The sequence below is a fragment of the Opisthorchis viverrini genome, assembly GCF_000715545.1.
Source record: "Opisthorchis viverrini unplaced genomic scaffold opera_v5_40, whole genome shotgun sequence".
Classification (NCBI taxonomy): domain Eukaryota; kingdom Metazoa; phylum Platyhelminthes; class Trematoda; order Opisthorchiida; family Opisthorchiidae; genus Opisthorchis; species Opisthorchis viverrini.
The window spans coordinates 568,828-589,576 of NW_008751694.1; the positions used below are offsets into that span (position 1 = coordinate 568,828).

At 41.0% G+C, this 20,749-nt stretch overlaps 1 protein-coding gene across 1 annotated transcript; it reads right to left on the minus strand.

The window, feature by feature from the left end:
- Nucleotides 1-134: 134 nt before the first annotated feature.
- Nucleotides 135-15,782, minus strand: T265_02879 (hypothetical protein; the record flags this gene model as incomplete). Its single annotated transcript, XM_009167232.1, has 4 exons — nt 135-302; nt 567-793; nt 2,964-3,095; nt 15,623-15,782. The coding sequence occupies 4 exons, from the start codon at nt 15,780-15,782 to the stop codon at nt 135-137; spliced, it is 687 nt and encodes a 228-aa protein (XP_009165496.1).
- Nucleotides 15,783-20,749: the final 4,967 nt, after the last annotated feature.

The window sequence follows — 20,749 nt, forward strand, 5'->3', positions numbered from 1 at the left end:
ACACGCTTGCCTCGCATGTCAGATGTCCGGGGTTCGAATCCCGGCACGGCCATTGGATATGCACTGCTGATGAGCTCTAATAAGAGCGAAACTCGAGTTCAGTGCTTCCCTTTGGTGTGGACTCACCGGAATAATTACGCCAGAACAGGAACACGGCCGTTCAGACGAGTTGTGTGGCTAGGAACAAAATACCTATCCCGCAAAACCCCAAAATTGCAATCAAATATAATCGTTTTGATTTTTTCTTCGTTTGTCCCAGTAAATCGAAGTATTAACCAGAGATATTTCTCGTTTCGGTCGCACTAAATCACAATGACCAAAGAAAGATTCGCCTTTTTGATAGTGGACAAATAAAATTGTGGCCTCAAAATACACCCAGTCATCTCACAAAAGCAGTAACATAAGCACCCACATAATCCTATTAATTATAGCACTATGTATGAGAAATTTAGAATGATGTGTTACACATCAATAACTGCTCTCCTGTCGTTGAACCTTGACTATAGCTGATTAAGCTGCGCGTGGCTAGTTTAAAAAACTGTAGTTTGGTCGTTCATGAAACTCACCGTGTTCTTCGCAAGTGTTTGTGTGAATTGGTGCCACTGTTTGTCGGCACACGTGCCGTAATTGGAAATACAGTCCATCTGTCGGTTGATGCTCATTGTCTGGAAGCTGGGAATGTCGTTTTGTACATAGCGTTCGACAGCTACAGTGAGACTTCCATTTAACAGGTAGACAGCCATGAATACTTGAATTCGGGTCGGATCATCTGCATCAGGAAGATTCTTGATAACTAAAATCCAACCGAAACAAGTGGTTTTATTTGATAAAAAAACCGCGAAAATTTCATTGCGTTTGCCAAAAATCTTACTGAATTTTTTGCGAAACTTTGCAATCTTTCAAATCCCGAGACTAACCCAGGTCGGTGAATTCGCACTGAGTATGGATGTGGACTTGAATTCTGAACTTCTCCTTTAACACCTTTCATCAATGGCAGTCTAACGGATTGTGTGAGGCAGAATATTTCACCTCAGAACATAGTATTATAACCCTACTTTTTGATAGTAGAATTTTAAAGTACTTAACTTGTTTTTCCATGAGTTGTGAGGTTTGTCTCAGCGTTGGAGTTAAAAATTAACCGCAGAATCGGTAATCACGACTGATTTTATATATGTGTAATAGTCGACAATGATAAATAATATTTGGGACAAGAAACCTCAGAATTCCCGAAAAATACTTTTAATTTGGAAATAAAAATAGACCTGATCAAAGAGTTATTATCAAGCTTTATGAAATTTGGGAAATTGGTGAACGACCTGCTGTCTGCACCGTTAAGCGCAATCCAAAATGCGTCAACGTTACACATTAAATCATGCCGGAATCTAATAGCCAGCTTTTTTCCTATTACGGAAGACAGGCAGCAAGACATACAGAAGGATTGGGGCATTCTCGCCTAGCGTGTCGGCTCATTATTTGTCTATCAGTCATTCTGTAGCATTCGTAAGAATACGCAATACTTTGCCTCTAATGAGGACGCAGCAGGTGCATTTAAGAAGCGATATTATTAAGGAATGGTGCGCTCCCAGCTCCGTTAAAAGGTGATTCAGTTGGGATATCTTATTAGAGTTGCTTCGTTAACATTTTCTTCACACTCCGCAGTTCCGCGGATTTTCTGAGCATTGCTAAAATAACCATATGTTTGGCTTTAGCAATATTCGGGGTTGAATAGACGGATCCGGTTGAAAAATTGGGACTTATAACCCGGGGAGTTTCGAAAACAATTTCGGGTAATCATCCTGATTGTTGCTTTGTGTCAGATGTAAGGTCAGTCATACTGAGGGCCTACGGTCCAATAAATCTGATACCCTGCTGTTGACGGTGAATTGCGTAAATCGGAAAGTGTTTGACCGAGCGCATTGCCAAATCTACCTACTTTTCTACTGTGTCTAAACCCCTTCCTTGAAAATTATGGGCCAAATGGAAGGTACTAATAGCTTACAGTGAAATTCATCCATCCGCTAGGAAGGCAATATTGTTTGCCTTCCTGTATAACTGTTTGAACTTATTATTTTCGATTTCAATGAAGCAACAACAAAATTCTAAATTTTCGCCCTTTGGCGAAATGAGAGTGGTCGCTGACCACGGCCGGTTGTCCCAACCCAGTCACAATTTTCGGAAACACCCAACAGTCACATGCGTTCCTAACGTTGTAATCGTGGTTGGAAACATGCTCGAATAAAAGACGTGCACAGGCTCTGGCTTACTTAGCCAGTGGTTTGAGTCACAGAATTGATCCCATCCAGTTTATCAACATATGCTTTATGTTCTTCTAGCTCTCGAGTGTGATATTATGAACACCAATTTATTTCATAGCCACATCATTGCAATGTGTTTCAATTATCAGAAAGAATGGGTTTTTGCACTTCACCGCTTTCGCAATAACAATATTCCCTTATGACAGCCTTTGCTTGGCTATAGTCACCTGTTCGTTCAGTGCGGCCAAGTGAAGTTAGTGGATTCCTTAGAGGAGCGTATCATGTTGCTGCTACATGACATTTTGACGAGAGGTTATATTTGAACCAGTACGGCCAAAGTACACAGACACTTTGATCTGCTCATCTTGTTCCTATATTTTGCACCGTTATAAACGCCGGGCACAAAATTTTGTGCGCTATATTACGAGAGAAACAGTGATCGTCCCTGAGCATTTTTGGCCATTACGGTATAATATAGTCATTTATATTCCTGAAAGACCCTTGAATAAGTTGGTTTCAAACGCTTGTTGAATAGCTTGAGCGAAGCACCATCAACTGTGGTTTAAATCATACTGACAAATGCTTTATACACCTTTGTGATTTTGACGATGCATATGCACCGTTTACTGACAAGCTTTGCTTCAACTGCAACGGGCTTGGTAAGCTACTAACTGTCTTTAAATGACGAATAAGAAAAAAAACACTTACCGGTGTATAAAAGAAGTTGGTCAGCTTCTCGAGTTCGAAACTGCACGGAAAGTCTATCATTCGTTTGGTTTGTTTGCATAATGAATGTCGTCCAACTTGAGCCGTCAAAAATGAGCGTATCTGATTTGCATTCTACAATAGGATAAAGAAATAAAATGGGTTCAAGCTGGGAAATGTCTGCAGCGATTTGCCCTATGCTGAATGTTAGTCATTCACATAGATTAAGCAAACAAATAAAAAAGCGGATACCTGGTGCTGATTGGAACATTGGGACTGAATATGTGCAGGTCATTTGGTTTTATTGAAACATGCTGGGTGGAAGAAATCCCGTCCATTCTGTTGTTAGGGTTGATTGACCCAACTTAGTCAACCATGATACATACGGGGTGCCACTGCTGCGCACATGATGATATCAGGTGAGCCACAGGACTGTATAAAATGCCTATATTTGTTGCAAAACTGCCTGTCCAATCGCATTTTGATCTAACGCCACTGGTTTATCAGGATGAAAGAATTTCTCTGCTGATATTAATAGAATCTCTTGTCTTTTATGATTTATTGGAATAAGCCTAAATTCGTTGTACGCATCCCGAACCTATTTTGATTTAGTAATCTCGGGGTTACATGGTTCGCTATACAATTGTAAGTAAATAATGGTTATAAGACCAAGTCAGAATTCACTAGTGCCGTATTGGCTAATATGCGAGTAAACACTCCAAAGGAACCGTAAATCAAAGGAAGAGCAAGAATACAAAATGCCGTGGAAAGTCCACCGGAAATGCCGAATGAACGAATCAGTCGAGCTTTTTGCGATCCTGTATTACAGAGCCATTAGATGGTCTGGCTGAAGAACCCCGTAACCTACAGACGAACAAATAGTCTGTCTACGTTAATCTACCAGGCAGAGAGAGATTGTCTTTTTTTGTAAAATCAGCAACAAGTTTGGCGTGTGTATTAGATAGCAATAATTATTCCAATCTAGGTAGGAGTGGTTCTTCATCACTAAACTTCACCGTTATCCTAAATGGGCTTCTCCTAGTCATTCAAAGTATGTAGGTAATTCTGCTGGTCGCAGTGATGATGAGTTATCGGAACATCTTTTATTGACATAACGTGTCTTAATTTGGGCCATTTTGGAAGATGAGGCACTCAACGAAATCCGGGGTTTCTCTAATTCAGTCAAAAGAAAGCTTTAGCGTTCCACAAACCAGGAAAGTAGAATTAGCACAACTTCCTTGAAATCGTCAAAAGTGCAACACATCTGTGGTTAATGCAGCCAGTCCCTTCAGTAAGATGAGATTTAAACCCTGAGATTATTTTTTAAAATATATGTAAACGGGAATTTTCATGTTTTCGAAAATGTTTGGTGACCATCGGTAGATGTGTTGGTGGGCTACGTTTCGCGTTTGACAGAAAATCTTCGTCAGGCCAAGTGACTAGGTTTCGAGGTTGGTCGAGATTCAAGGCGGAAGGAGAACCAGTCAGCTAAGTTGGGTGTCGGCCGAAGGATTTTTGTGTGTGTGAGGTGTTTGGGTCCGGCTTGGGGTCTAGGTTTTCTAATTCGGTTCATTTGATGGTCCCTCTCGAACGTCGTTTGAACTTTCTGTCCGTCTGTGTGGATGAGCTAGTGCTAAGATAGTTGTGTAAGATGGATGCTGTGACCTTTGTTCGGTTCGGAATTTCCACCCCCACCCCCAGTTTTTGCAATGATTCTACGTGGATTGACACGCATCCCGAACCTATTTTGATTTAGTAATCTCGGGGTTACATGGTTCGCTATACAATTGTAAGTAAATAATGGTTATAAGACCAAGTCAGAATTCACTAGTGCCGTATTGGCTAATATGCGAGTAAACACTCCAAAGGAACCGTAAATCAAAGGAAGAGCAAGAATACAAAATGCCGTGGAAAGTCCACCGGAAATGCCGAATGAACGAATCAGTCGAGCTTTTTGCGATCCTGTATTACAGAGCCATTAGATGGTCTGGCTGAAGAACCCCGTAACCTACAGACGAACAAATAGTCTGTCTACGTTAATCTACCAGGCAGAGAGAGATTGTCTTTTTTTGTAAAATCAGCAACAAGTTTGGCGTGTGTATTAGATAGCAATAATTATTCCAATCTAGGTAGGAGTGGTTCTTCATCACTAAACTTCACCGTTATCCTAAATGGGCTTCTCCTAGTCATTCAAAGTATGTAGGGAATTCTGCTGGTCGCAGTGATGATGAGTTATCGGAACATCTTTTATTGACATAACGTGTCTTAATTTGGGCCATTTTGGAAGATGAGGCACTCAACGAAATCCGGGGTTTCTCTAATTCAGTCAAAAGAAAGCTTTAGCGTTCCACAAACCAGGAAAGTAGAATTAGCACAACTTCCTTGAAATCGTCAAAAGTGCAACACATCTGTGGTTAATGCAGCCAGTCCCTTCAGTAAGATGAGATTTAAACCCTGAGATTATTTTTTAAAATATATGTAAACGGGAATTTTCATGTTTTCGAAAATGTTTGGTGACCATCGGTAGATGTGTTGGTGGGCTACGTTTCGCGTTTGACAGAAAATCTTCGTCAGGCCAAGTGACTAGGTTTCGAGGTTGGTCGAGATTCAAGGCGGAAGGAGAACCAGTCAGCTAAGTTGGGTGTCGGCCGAAGGATTTTTGTGTGTGTGAGGTGTTTGGGTCCGGCTTGGGGTCTAGGTTTTCTAATTCGGTTCATTTGATGGTCCCTCTCGAACGTCGTTTGAACTTTCTGTCCGTCTGTGTGGATGAGCTAGTGCTAAGATAGTTGTGTAAGATGGATGCTGTGACCTTTGTTCGGTTCGGAATTTCCACCCCAACCCCCAGTTTTTGCAATGATTCTACGTGGATTGACAACCACACAGTCACATGTCAACTTGGCTTATCTAAAACCGCTTTCCATACGCTCGCTAGGTCCACACCCTCGATTCTATTCACGCGGTGATGCTTAGTAATTACCACCTCCCCGACTTTCAGCCTCTGTGGTGTGAATCGCAGTCTCTGTCTTAAAACTTCCACATTCTCCAGATCTATTCCTGAAGAAACGGTAAGTGCACACACGATAGCCAGCAGTCACTTTGAAGGGGTCCATTCTGAAATTACAACATATTACCGCACTTTGAACCGCTGGGCTGTCTGAGCACATTTACATTTTATATAATGCAGTAGTTCACCTGAAACCACAAAAACAATAGCCACTGAAGAATGTGATACGGCATGAAAATTACATGTAACAAAATGACTTTGACATTCAGTGTAAGTAGATGGTTAACTGGGATCTGGGAGAATATCGGATGTCCTCACAGGGTTAACTAAGTAACCACTTAAGTAAAAAAAACAGCAGGCATTGAGGTTATCATAAAAATGTGGAAGAGAACTGACCGCTCATAGGCTCGTAAGTTATTTGCCATTTATAGGGGTACTCTGTTAAAAAGTTAAAATTAATCAAGGTTTATTGTTTATCTGGACTCAGAGCGCGCCAAGGACAATGAAAGTTTTAATAGCCACAATTTTGGTCGACAGTGTTCCTATTTTTGACCTGAAATTACTTTTGATTCTTTTTTATGTTCAACACTGAAATTTCAATTGAGACCGTCCTTGATGAGTCAATTCATTCTATACTGGAATGCCAAAAATCAATGTGTAATTCGTTTGTCCCAGTGAGGTCTGATCAACCTATTTGCACCCCACGAACATCTTGTGGGGACATCGCCAAATACCTAAGACCATAGATAACCGAATATAGGTGTTAAATGCTCCTAAAATGGATGCTGAGTCAAGCTGTGGTGCATGAGTCTTCCTCAACTTACTATATTCCAATGGAAGCTTTTCATGTGACTGCTGTAGTATCGAAGACCCGAGGCTGATATCAATTCTTTTGGAGCATTTGAGACTAAGCAGATTATTATACCATGCACCTCATTCCCACGATTCAATCTCGTCCGCTTTATAAATTTCCAAAAAATTACATCCAAGTGGACATCACCTTGTCACTCTTATACTTAATGTTGCATATATTCCTTTTCCGAATCGTTCTGACTCCTACATCACACAGTTTTACTACTTCCAAGTCGATCATGTAGGTTCATTGGCGCCACCTTTTGCTAGCACGTTTGGCATGCTGTTGGCAAAAAAACAATTTCTTCCTGACAAACAGGCATCGGCTGTTCTCGTGCCTTGGCATACCTGCCGGAAAAGCATGATAGGTGAACGCTGGGATTAATGTATTCCCCCGACTGTCGTCGCCAATGGGCACAACATGATTTACGAGCATTGCAGTTTCTCACGAGTCTAGTGTTGCCTGTTTGTCAATTCTCAGTACGTCGGTACTGCCGTATGCACCAGCCTAAAATGCTTGAAAATGTGGTAACGTTTTAAAAGGGTAGACGTTTTGCAGCAAACACGTGTGTATGTAGGAGTCACGATGAGTTCTGCTCAAGCTGGAACGAAACCAGGGATAATTGAACATCGTCACTACTGAGTCCTGCGAACATTTGTACACTGTTCATTAGGGACAGCAGGCGAATAGAGATATAGTTAATCGAATACACACTCCAATGAACTCGGTTTGAGATTGATTTAGTCCTTCAGCATAGCCAACTTGTTTAACGACCGCCAGCATTATGGTTAGCTTCACTTGGTTTTGTTTAGTACCCAAAAGTCATGGATTCCAAACAAAAAACAGTCCGTGAATCCCTGTGAAAAATGGGATTCAATTTTTTTGTTTAAAAACAAAGTTTTGATGTGGTACCGTTGGATGCTTTCTATTTTTCCTGAGGACATACCGTTATACCGATACAAATATCTTTATCATCAGGGTGGGAAAATTCGAATGACCTTGATAAAGTGCATGCTGAAACAAATCATCTTTGGATGCGGAAACTTGGGACTTAGTTTTGTTAAATTGGACATAAACATCACAGATCAGCGCTGTGGTGACAGCTTGTGCTCTCCTGAGTTTTCTGTACTAAGACACCAACTTACCAATTCCAGTTGGGATTTCACATTCATTTGTCTACTGAGAACTAAGTTTTATCGAAGTTAGTGCTTGTGAGCGCTTAGATAATTTTTGACTTGAATATTAAGGGTGGACAAAATATTAAAATTTATATTTCGGAGCAATGACTGAACCTGCGCACTCATAGACAATATCTAGTTGGTTGCTCGGTTTCAGGTGATTTCAGTTCATCCAGTCTGGCCCAAGTCTAGTTCATCGTCTAGCCCTCTCAAAATACTTAAAGATGATTTTTACAACATTTGCTTCCGTTGGATACTGACATTTTAGCACACTTTGAGTACTAACAAAGAAATTTCTATGTATAAAACGCAATACAATACCCTTATGCTTGCTGAAAACGCTTTGGCAGTGAAACACTAGTTTCGCTCTTTTTGGAGCTCGTCCAGTGGGTGCAGTTTCCGAATTTCTGCCAAACCTGGGTTTTACTTGAATACGAATTGCACTAAATTTGCCTCAATCCAATTTGATTTTGATTCGAGACTCCTTTGAAACTTAGCCGGATCTTCCACTTACGATGTCCTCATCCAACTGCGATATTTCGAATATCGCACGGACGGAAATATGAGGCAGCCTGGTGCAGTATTTTCAGTTGATTAAGGATAGCATAAAAGGGGGATTCAAGAGTATTCCAAGTCAGCCTTCCGTCAAAAGCAAATTGGTTTGCAGATGAGTATAAAGGGTGCATTCCCCAAACGAACGAATCACCGTCAACAAAATATTCCCATTTTCGGAGGAGATTCAGATACGCATCATTTAGTGCACAAGACATATTTGACTCTCGATCCAAATGGACCATCCATTGGGAAACTAGTAAATGGACAGGTCACTCAGCACCGGGTGTATGTTGGGAACTGAGAGACCGTAGAGTGGGACAGCTTTATAAATTCCAGGGTGAATTGGGGAAGTGGACAACCCTTAAGGCGTTCGGCTTGTCACGAGTAGGCGATAGGTTCTAAGGTCCCTAGAAAGTCACAAGGTTCACGCTGATGAATATTTCCGAACGTAATCAAACACTTGTACTTTAGCATCTTGGCATGGACCTAGTTCACTCATTGGAGGAAATACAAATTGAGTTTCTCCTGGAGAGCGACGCGGCAGAGCATGAATTTCACCTGCCCATTGGTTGAGTAAAACCTTTTAAATACCATATGAATGCAACCCATTTTAAAGTTTTGGAAGTCCAGAAAATAAAAGGTAGCTTCGCGATCCGCTGAAAGAGCTTTGTTTACGCTTTGGCTCGCAAAAAATTAGAAGTGGGATACATCCAAAAACAGGTTGATGATGTCTAGCCACATACCTAGAGTTGCCTTTCATCAAGCCGTTTTTTGAAATTAGTGGTCAAAGTTTACGAAAATTTATGAAAAAATAAGTATGACGTAGGACAGATTCTAGTGGCTAGCTACATGCTGTTTGCTACAAGGATCAGCGTCCTCATGTCAACCGACGTGCGAATGCATGTTGCACATACTTCTCCGCGCAAAGTGTCTGTGATTAATGGTTCTAGCTTTGTAAGAATATTTTCTCGCCAAAATACCCGGTATTGGTTATCAGTGGGGTACTAATTCGGAAAAAATCAGGCTCAAAGAAACATATGAAGAAGTGGACGAGGAAAATCGTCGCGATGGTTGTAAACAAGCTGTATCGTTTTCATCTTGAATATCAACATTCGATCCGCGTGACGGGAATTCGGTGCAGCACTCGCTCGAAAATTGTTAACGATGTACTAGATTGATTAACATAGGGCTCCAGGCGAAATACGTCAACATTACTGCCAAGACTTAAATCTATTGATAAGAAGAAATGTAGTGCGCCTGTACTAGTATAGCCATTACTGAAATGAAAATCGGTCAGATAAACACAAAATTTGCTGTTCTAATCTGGGAGGCTGTGTAATTCGTACGGTGGCATCAACTATAATGAAGTGCCGCCTACGTATTATGCACCAGCACTTCAGGGATGAAAGTCTTGGAACGATTTGCTACATGTTTTATATTTCATCCTACTGAGAATAAAAAGGTTTGTTTTTCATCAGTCCATGCAAGCCTGTACTATGGTGACAAAAACAGACATGTAAATGTCTGATTCACAAAAATTTCCTGAAATTGTTTGTTGTTCCCTTCCTCGTATCCACATATTTTAGTGGCAACTGAACTATCGAAGCGAAATTTGTTGCAGTTTTCTGTCTGAACAGGCCACCAGCTAGTGGCTTATAACAGCACCTGTGCTGTTTTTTAGCTGGTAAAACGCCCGTTTTGTTTTGTTAGCACCCCAAGAGATCTATGGTTTTATGTTCTGATTTGGTGCCCTGTGAAAAAGCGGATGCACCCACAGCCAGTTGGGAGAGAGGAAACAAGCGTGTTTTAATTAGAATGTTGCCGCATCAAACGAGTGTCGTTTGTTTGTTTGAAAAAATTCTGATAGTGAGGGTTCAGGATTTCCGAAAAATGCTTGTCTTAGAAATCGGCTACGGACAATATGAGACATCCATCAGTTGTACACCACAGAATTTAGGTTGGTCACGTAAATACTACCGCGGAAGGCAAATCGCTTTTTGTTGTATGGTGGTTTCTTGTTTTGAGGTGCGATGATTTCGTGGGTATGAATCCCAATTTGGATAATTCTTCTGGAATGGTGAGAAGGCTGTTCACCTTCCTATTTTAGCTCGTTTACTTGGTCCATTTTCATTCATTCGGTTCTTTCAGCTTGCGTAGGTAATTTCTTCAGCCAAATACTACTCAAATGTAAACCTAGGTGGGACGCCACGAATCGTGATTACGTTCTGTTCGCCAAACTCTTGGCTAATAATTTCAGATATTCAAATATGTTTTGTACGATTTTCAAGGTTTTTGAAGTCTCCTTTTTACGTTTCCACTAGCGAGTACATCCACTCTGTGCTGAGGAATGAATAGTTGCATGCTATCCATGGTCTCCTTTTGTATTGGAAAGAATCTAGACAATGCAAATCAGAGAGCAAGCTTGCCTAACCAGTTGGACGTGCAATGTATTCAAAGTTGCACTGACCGCGATTGGCTACTGGATTATCAGAGTTGCATCTACATTTCCTTTGTAGTGTTTCCTTTGTTGGTCCAGTTAGTTCAAAATTTGTATCCTGTCGACAAACTCCGTAGCGGACCCATGCAGTAAGCCAGGTACCTCAAGATGACGTAACTAACAACCATGCTGCTGAACGGGGAGTGACACTGTAAGGTGTCTGTATGCAACTTAATCAAGCCTAGGAGCAACAGTTGATCCTTGTGCTCGAAAGGTTGCAAATTCAAACAGTTTTTTTGTTTTATTGAGCTGAAGTCAAAGGAGAGACGCATTTGTAGTAATTCGCAAATTCCTTCTGAACTTTAATGTTTCTTATTATCTGTCACGCATTCAGGAAGTGCTGCAAGCAACTGCCCTAGTTTTACGCGGCCTCATACAGCACTCTGAAAATCAAATGTTCTATCCCAACGAGACTTGTACTGTGCTCCGGTGCCTCTCATGAAACATTGACAAATTACAGAATAACTCAACTTCTAGCTTTTCCTTGACGTAAGCGTTCATAAAAAGGTCACATTTCCTAAAAATTGCTATGCTTGTAACGTGGGTGTATTAAACAGTGGTGCTCGCTTCTTTTACATTTTTGAAACTTTATATTTGAAGCCCTATATTCTACAGGTGACAGGTTATGAATGTTCAGGAGCGTTTATGCACGTAAAACCTGTTTTTTAGACGGTGTGTCAAACAGATTAAGCATGAAGTCGACTTCCAAAGCAGTCAAGTTTATGGCATGAAATTTCTTGCGCATCGACATTTCGATCCTCTAGCATTAGTACACACAGTACTTGAGAAAAACTGAATAGCTATGCCAATTAGTTCATGCCACTTAGTGGTAGTCTGGTAATGTATCCAATAAGCCAGAATTCGTCACGGGTGTCAACAGGTCAAATATGATCCTGTTAGATTGATCGGTCATTAACTGTGATAAACTCTCATTCATCATCACATAACTGAAAGGGCATTTCTGTTAAATGGCGTTCTTCCGCGTAATTTACTTGCTACTTAATGCACTTTGTTCTCCTTTGGATACTTCGTTTTGCTACCCAAACTTAACATCAACCGGTGGTTCGGCCGCATGACATAGGATCTGCAGCTTTCTAACTAGAACGAGCAGATCACCGCGCCGAAATAACCCATACTGTCTGCAGCAAGGTTACCAGAAGCTCACTGTCTATCTGTACCGTTCCTATTTATCTCTTTTTGTATATCTGTTCGGTCATAAACTCGCTTGTTGGGTCGAAAGTTCAGCTAAACTTCATGGAAACCTGACAGAACTAGATGGCTTATAACATGTTCCATGATGGGTATGAACTCATGATTTAAGGGCATTGATTTAGTACACCAGGTAATGTCTTTGTTTGATGACGAATCATCCTTTACTGGGGTTTCTATTGACGGATTTATTGGTTACATTTATGATTACCCCAGAGACAACTATCTGCCAAAGGAATCCTCACCAAGGGCCTTATATAAACTTTCATGAATTTGTTAAAGTAGTATCTGAACAGTATCTAGACGAAATTTTTGCGTTTGTTCAAATCGTGATCAAACCTGAGGTCCACCAGCAGTTCAATACTGTCCACATGCATTAAGCGTTTTGCGGTGGAGATTTAGCAACAGAACGGCATATCTTTTCTTGATGCCAGCCTCGTTGGGTAGAAGAGTACTGCCGCATAATTTACACAGGAAGACCAAGTCCCCTGAACACAAACACAGGTGTTAATGACCTAGTTTGACAGGATTTATAATGTCATCACAGGTGACAACTTGGACCAAGGTATACGCCTTTTGGACGATACACAGATCCATTGATAAATATCCTAAATACCAGTGATCCTCTCACAGTCACGTCAAAAATGTTACTCAATCTCTCCTATTTACTCAGAGGTGAAAACGTTTCCTCCGTAATCAGGCTCCGCTTTAATCAAGCGCTCCAATAACTGCAAAATGCTGCGAACTTATTGCTCGTTGTGAAGACAACACTACCGAAGAAGGATGCGCTATCCACGCAGTTTATGTCAGATGTAATGTGTCACTTTGATTGCACACATGGATCCATATATATAGGTCAAATGACGATGCATATCAGAAAGCTTCCGATAGCAAAACATGTTGCCGTCTACTAATTTAGCCCCTGTTTATGTGTACCGGAACAATTAATGATTAATCGCATTAACCCCGTATTAAACTGGCGTGGATTTCCTCATGGTGACAGACTTTAGTATTTTACCGTGTTCGGTTGACGCCAACTGGATTTTATTCCACGCGCTATTAAATATTGCAGTTTTTGTGTTTTGTTCCGCAATTTATATCATTTCGAATCCCACACATGCCCTCGCAACTGATGACAAACCGAATTAATCCCGGTAATATTTCATCCTTTGTCGCTGCTTGATTTATTCGCAATGGCTGTCTGCATGTGAACTGATCTATCTGACATGTCATTTGCCCCATGGACTCCAAGTAACACAAATCACATGAGAAAGCGTTGGGCAGTGATCAGAATCTTGATGCGCAAGCAAACCTACACCATAACTTTTACTCTTTTGCTTTTAGATTTGTTCCCGGGAAACTTTTCGTTACATAATCCCCTTTCTCAGGGGCTAACTGAGTGTCGGAACGGGACACAGCGAGTCAACTTGGAAAACAATTTTCCGAAAATGTTTTAAAAAGCAATGGTACATTTCGGACCATACTTAGCAAGGACTTCTGAATATAATAGTGGTTTCAAATTAATATGGACGTCCTGTTTATGGGATCCATTAAGTGTATTCATATGACGCCAGTAGGAGTCAAAAGGTACTGCTTGTTCTGCTTCCGGTGAAACGGTGAATGATAGCTTCCTGTTGAGTGGACAATTTATTCAAAGAAAGACTTGGAATACATGTCGGATCTCCAATCGGTTCAGCGGCGGTAGAAATGCTGACATCCAAAATGGAGCATGCACCACCACGAGTTGTTGCTGTTACTAGGTACGTGTTGACGATAAGTTTACATTATTTGATAACCTCATCGATTCTATTTCTAGGGTGACCCACCTAGGCATATCTCTTACATGCAGAATTATACAAGTGAATGGGCCACCCTTCCATAAGGTGGTGATCGGAATACATGGGTTGGTACACCTAGTTGAAACCATCGTCGACATAACAGCACACAGTTTCGAAGCTCAAATTCAAACGCCTTCCTCGACACTGTCTATGTCAGAACAGAGAGCATTTGTTAGCAACATTTGAATCGATGCAAAAGAATTGTTGAAAAAATTTACCAAACCATTTGGGCATCCAGAAAGATGTATGGGGAGAAACTTCAAAATGTGGCCTTCTGTGATAGCCAAAAAAGGAGGTGAGCACCGAAGCAACCCAACCTCTACCCAACTTCAAAAAGCGGAGTTATAATTCAGGCACAGCGCGATGGTTGTAGCTAACTTTTATGAGAGCATTTCTTACCTATTATTGAACGTGGCCTTGAAGTACTGTCTTGTCACTAAACAATATTCAAGGAATGAACTCTCTTGTCACACCACCTCAGCACGCACATTACACTGTTTTTTTCCTGGGAGCGCAACTAAATTGATCGAGCATATCTGAATATGTAGCCTCCCATTGAAGAAGGGATCAGATGCAACAAATTAGTTTCACACTAGCTCATGTTCTTGACACCAGATATGGAACTGACATTTTAGCTGCCTCTAAACCACTCTATAAACTACAAAGTTCTAAGAGGCAAGCTTCCGACAAACACACACACGACTGTCATTTGCATTGTTAGGTCCATCCTTTGTTTACAATAGTGCTTTCTTCAGACACTGAATTCCGCTCCCATAACTAAGCACTCACCGGCTTTACGTGAGACCACGAATCCCATGGACACTATCAGTCCTGACCTACGGTGTTGATTTATATCTCGACTAGTAGGAGTTATGCTCATCATTTTGATCAGTAAAACAGCAGAGGCTTCCCAGTTTCTTTTTATCCGTAAATAGTCTAATAATCACAAGTTTTGTCAAACAGGGTTTTGGACATAATTAAAGTTTTATGCATAAAAAACGGGATGTATAACACTGGTCCCTCAGAAGGCTGATTTACTTGTTCTTTTCTTTGGTTCTCCAAGGCTCATGGTAAAAACTACCGTTAGAAAAAGCGTGAATCTAAGCAAAATATAGGGAATAGACCCGTGATAAAACTACGCAACTGAATACATGAACTAAAAGGTATGTCAATTCTTCCATCCCTAGATTCTCTCATCCCCATAGAATTTGACCAGTCTGTAGCCTTAAATCAGTTTCGTTCCTTTCATCAGCAGTTCGAACTGCAAAATTGCTGACGAGTTGATTTTCTGAATCTAATTTGTTGTATAACTATTTAGCGATATTTCACCGTGATTCTCAGTTATACCGATTGGGACTACGAATTATTTCCAGCTTGTATCTATCTATCGCAAATACGCAAGTATTTTCTAGTTGAAGCTGACTGAAGAAATTTTCTTGCAACCATAAGTTGCTTCTCAGCTCTTCAAGTTTGCATTTGGGAATCTAAGAGCGATTGGCAGACCATTGTTTACTACAGTGTGACTTACTGGACTTGTCGGTGCATCCCCATGTGCTTGTTTCCTCGAGATTCGACCGTGTGCAGTGTGTTGATAACCCTGTAAGACGCACCGTCATCGGTAGTCCCATTATGGCGGCAAATACAAGTGGAATGAAGAATGATGGTGCATAGGCTATGCAATAGCCCATCCTGCAATACACTGTTTTGGTCAACAAGTGTTCACATTTGCAGCGGTTCAACTAATCCAGTCATGCTTTCATTATAGTAGTTCGTCCGTTGTTGTGAATAGTAAATTGCAGGTGATGTGAACCCATCAATGTGGGCAAACTGGCCGCACACGTCGTCTGTTGCTAAAACGGTCACAGGACCAGCATGAACGAAAATTTGATGAAGTAAGGTGCTACCAGAAGGAAACCGTTTTGACCAGTTTGCTAACATCTGTTGGCGCACGCGTGCGCATTCTGTTTCGCTTGCTTTCAAGTAGACATACGGACAGACGCGTAGAAGTAGGCAAAACAAAAGCATCACTGCCAGCCAGATCCTTCGGAAAACACACATTTGGTCGAATACAAACCAGCCAATTGGATTTCAGTGTTCGGTATAAATGTTGGGTTAAATTGGTCTACACACGCGACCGATCGGTTGTACGTTTTTGAGTGTGCTTGTGTGTGTATGCGTGAGAATAACACATTTCACAAAATTCCAAAGTGAATTTTTCACTCGGCCGTGACAGCTAGTTTTGTCAGGATTTTCGACGGGTAGTACAACATTCGTCTGTTAAGTAAAGCACATGTTTCTTCCAAAGCTGAGGGTTAAAGAATTGACTGACTGATGGTCTAGACAACTAGGGAAATGTAAAGAATAAGCTCCGTAAGGTATGTTCGTTTGCACTCAGTAAAGTAAAGATGGTGATTTTTAAGTGAAAATATGTTTTGTTCATTAGGATCTATAAGTTAGGAAACCTAACACAGAACTATGCCGCCTAGAAATTTCACCTTGTCTTTAGGTGATCATGCATGAGTGATGGAAGGATAGGCCCGGTATCTACAGGCGCTTCATTTTCGGGAGCAAAATTAGTGTATGACTTTTGAAGATGTTTAAGAGAATCTGCATTTATACATACGCCAAACCTAGTAAGCCTGACGGTTAAACAAACTCCCAAGCTCACTATCGAACGAAAGACTATGGTTTTTCGGTCATTATTTCGATTTCTGTGTCAACGAGACTTGTGGAAACACTTCGAAAACATCAAGAGACTTGATCGTTACACACAATCACATGCTAAATTAGAAACTGCTCAATAGTCAAATCCGAATTTTAGCACCAACAGCCTAAGGTCCGCTGCTACCTTTGTTATCATATTTTTTAAAAAGCTGTATACACATAACCGCAGAAATTTCACGTTTGTACATCAAGTGTGATTATTCGTTCCTCATTTCAGTCAGTGGCCATAGTCGATGGCACTTAAATACCCACTAGCCAATATAGTGGAGCACTTTTATGCTACTAGAGGGTATAAAGTAGTTCGTCAAAACTGCAGTTCCAAATACAGTGACCTCACCACATATCGAATTTAGACGCTTTAATGCTTAATATCTCATAACTATAATAAGGCAGAAGAGGCTCATTAGTGTTTTAATTCTCTAGAGATCAAAAGTGATCTGAATCTTTGCAATGTACCTATTCTATACGGATCACGGAAAAATGAGGCGGTAATGTGTGAATATTAATGAGAGGTAGCCGTTAGGTGAAGCACTTTGAATCCAGCATCAGCAGCACAGCCTGACGGACAACAACGCATGAGACATAGGAGTTTATTTATGTGCTTTACAGTCAGCAGCACACAAAATTAGCGGTGGACAGTTTTTTGCAGACACCCGGGAGACTCGTGGTCGCAAACGTCCTGCTACTAGCTGAACTATGATAAACGTAAATCTAGACACATTATAGTGGATGCATTCTTCATTCACAGAATTCACACAACAAAAGTATAAAATTGCTTTGAATAGCGCGATTTCCCTTGTGTCACATTTTCTTACCCTGACTCTTTCCGGATGAATCATCCGGTTTTCCGAAGTTCTATACATACACTTCAAGTATGGTAGTACTTTGTTACCCACGGATACCAATGCCTGTACCACAAAATCCACTATCTTCTTAAAATGCGGAATTCGTTTGTAAGAAACCAGTCAATTTGCTCGTTTCGTTTAGCAACTTAAACCCTTTTATCTTTGAGCACAGGGATGCCTTCTATATCCTAATGGATGGTGCCTTCATATGTAGATACGAACTTGTCATTTTAAGCCATGCTGAAGGTAGTTTTTATTTATCGCACATCAGCTCGAAATGATGCGCAGCGCACCACCGAACATTCCGATTAGGATGATGCATATACCCACTACTTCTGAGCCCTATATGGAGGGCTTAAATCTGGGTTCGTTAAACCACTACCTCAGTGCATCCTGCAAACAGTAAATTGTTGGTTTAGGAAAATAAAATATCCCCCAAATCTTTATCGTTGCCACCGGCATTGGGTGAAGCTGCCAAAACCGGATCACATGTCAAGAAGTGGATGATAGGAAAATTTGATTTTTCAGACAGGTGTCAATTATCATACTGCTGACCAGCAGCCTGTAGCTGATTATGGTTTGTTGCCTTAAAATCTCGTCAATATCCGTCAGTTGGGCACTACTGGTGTAACAGTGAATACTACTGATGAGGCATGCGAGTAGTGTCTTCTCGTACGTCCGCTTCACCTCTCTTGAAAAATGAGATCTATGGCGGAATTTGTGGAGTCGCTTTATAGCGTTTGCTTGCATTTGAGTAACAGTCAATGAATATCCAATAAAGCTCAGGAAGACGAGTTCGGGGAGAAGATGGATATTCAGTTTTGAAACAAGATGCATGTGAGAAGTTTGCTCCCCTGTCCACTAGTCTGCAACTGGTCAGTTGGTGTTTCTCTAATAAATAGCTTCACAGAGAAGGCCTTCCTCCTTTCGCTGGTAGTTTGAATCCTTCAAACTTCATCCGTATTTGGTCGATCTGTCGGTGAATGTTTAGTTGCTCAACACGTGAATTCTACAGTCAGCCTGTGATTTTGAGATAGATGGTACATGCTATGATTTAGTCTAAATGGTAACTTATTTTGAGTGTAGGCCGAATGCTAGGACGAAAACTAAAGACGCGTACCGGTAGAAGTTTGTGAAATCAGGATCAATAAAGAACTCTACCTAGCTCCCCTATAAAATACTCAACAATATTTAGCGATACTAGTTTATTCAAATGTCGCAATGTTTTGCCGGATTTATCAAGAAAACCGCTTATGAATTATATGCTGGCATGCCTCTGCGACAGGAAATGCTCTTTTTGGAAACATGGATGATATAGAGGATTGCACTATTATTAAAAGTTCAGTTATTTATTCCTAAAAGTGCTGGAGGAAACGGCATGACGTGACATTCCGGCTACATCAGCTTGATCTATCTGGGTCTCAGAAACAAATGTCAAGGAAGGTTTTTAAGGCTCCTCGGTATACCAGTAGAAAGTAGCCCGAAAACCGCACTCTTCTTCTTAACATCACATTAAACCTCAACCAAAAAACGAAAGTTATTTTGATCCCTGATCAGCCAATTCATGTGAAGTTTGTCTTTTGTCAACGGCCCTCGGAGAAAGCAATCTGCTGCCACAAGATAGTCGCAAATCATGGTATTAAGTCGTTATGACAGTAAAATTCAGAAAACGGCCTCAAAAAGAGGCGAAGTGATCTAGACGACTACACGCAGCATGAAACGCGTGACATGTTTCAACACCCAAGTGAACGCTCGACGTTCGATTCCTGTACATCGGAAAACCAATACCTAGGAGGTGTGTTCAAGGAGTGACTCAGTGGTCAAATCTCACAGCACTAGTAAAATGGAAAGCTACACAATAAAATAACGAACACAAAATCCACATGTCCCATCTAACGGATATAGATTTATTGTCCAGAAATGGGCATAACATAATCAATCCATTACTCCACAAGCACCTTGACCGTATTGATTCCTTCCAATTTCGCATCATCAAGGTCTACTTTATTACGGTACAGAAAAACGGTTTATCAGTAGAACATACACGCTTCCACGGACAGTTCCAGCATCTTTTATGGTTAGGTTTCCAGCGGTGTTTTTATTGATTTGCTCACCCAACAATAAGACATGAATGGAAGGGCCCATCTATATTTATGACAACGAAAGCTTGTACTGAGACAAGTACAGAGTAGGATGGGGGTTGTCTATTAAAAGATAACAGGAACTTGACAGTTTTCAACTAGTTGACACGAGACAATGAGAGGTGGTTGTGAAAGGGCGGTGAGCCACCAAGATTACAAGCTTCAGATGGAGGAGTAAGCGAAGGTCGCTTGGAGGTTGAAGGATTAGGATTATGATCTGTAGACAGTAGAAAAGTTGAATGTAGCTGCATTTTATTAACCTGATACAAGGTTGAATTTCACTGTACTGATGTTATGTGTGCGCTTAACTATGGCTGAGCGGATCGCTGAGATTTATGTGAGATGCAGCTACGGAGAGTGAAATTGCCCAAAACTGATTAAATAATACTGGAAACGGATGGAAATGGTTCAATTGTGAAGAGCGATAAAGGGTGGGGACAGGACGGGACCACGCACGCCCGCAGTGATGATGCTGAATATAAGTGAAATAGTGTCATTTGAGTGGGATTTGTAAATAACTAGTCAGGAATATTTCATCGCAAAGGATCAGGAGGTGGGAGAATAAGGGTGATTTTTAAACGAGTTGTTCAGTGAAATGCCCTTATTTCATGACAGGTTAGATAAAAAATTCCAAGTCTTCGGAAAAAGCTGGTTACCTTCCCCCATACAGGTTCAGCGCAGACGACCGAATAAGAAACGTACGCTAACACAACATTAGGGAAGTGACTGAGTGATGGGGACTCAAAATACCGAACATAATTTGGTTTGAAATATGGGAAGAATGCACTTAACACAGCGTAACACGGTAATGAAGCAGGAGGCAAACGTTTTTGTAAAACTCGAACTTGCTTCAGCATAATATGCTGTGGCTTTAAACTTTCTGTGCTTTAGGAGAGCCGCTGTGTTCAAGATGCATTGAGGGACTGCATGGTTGGCACAATGGAC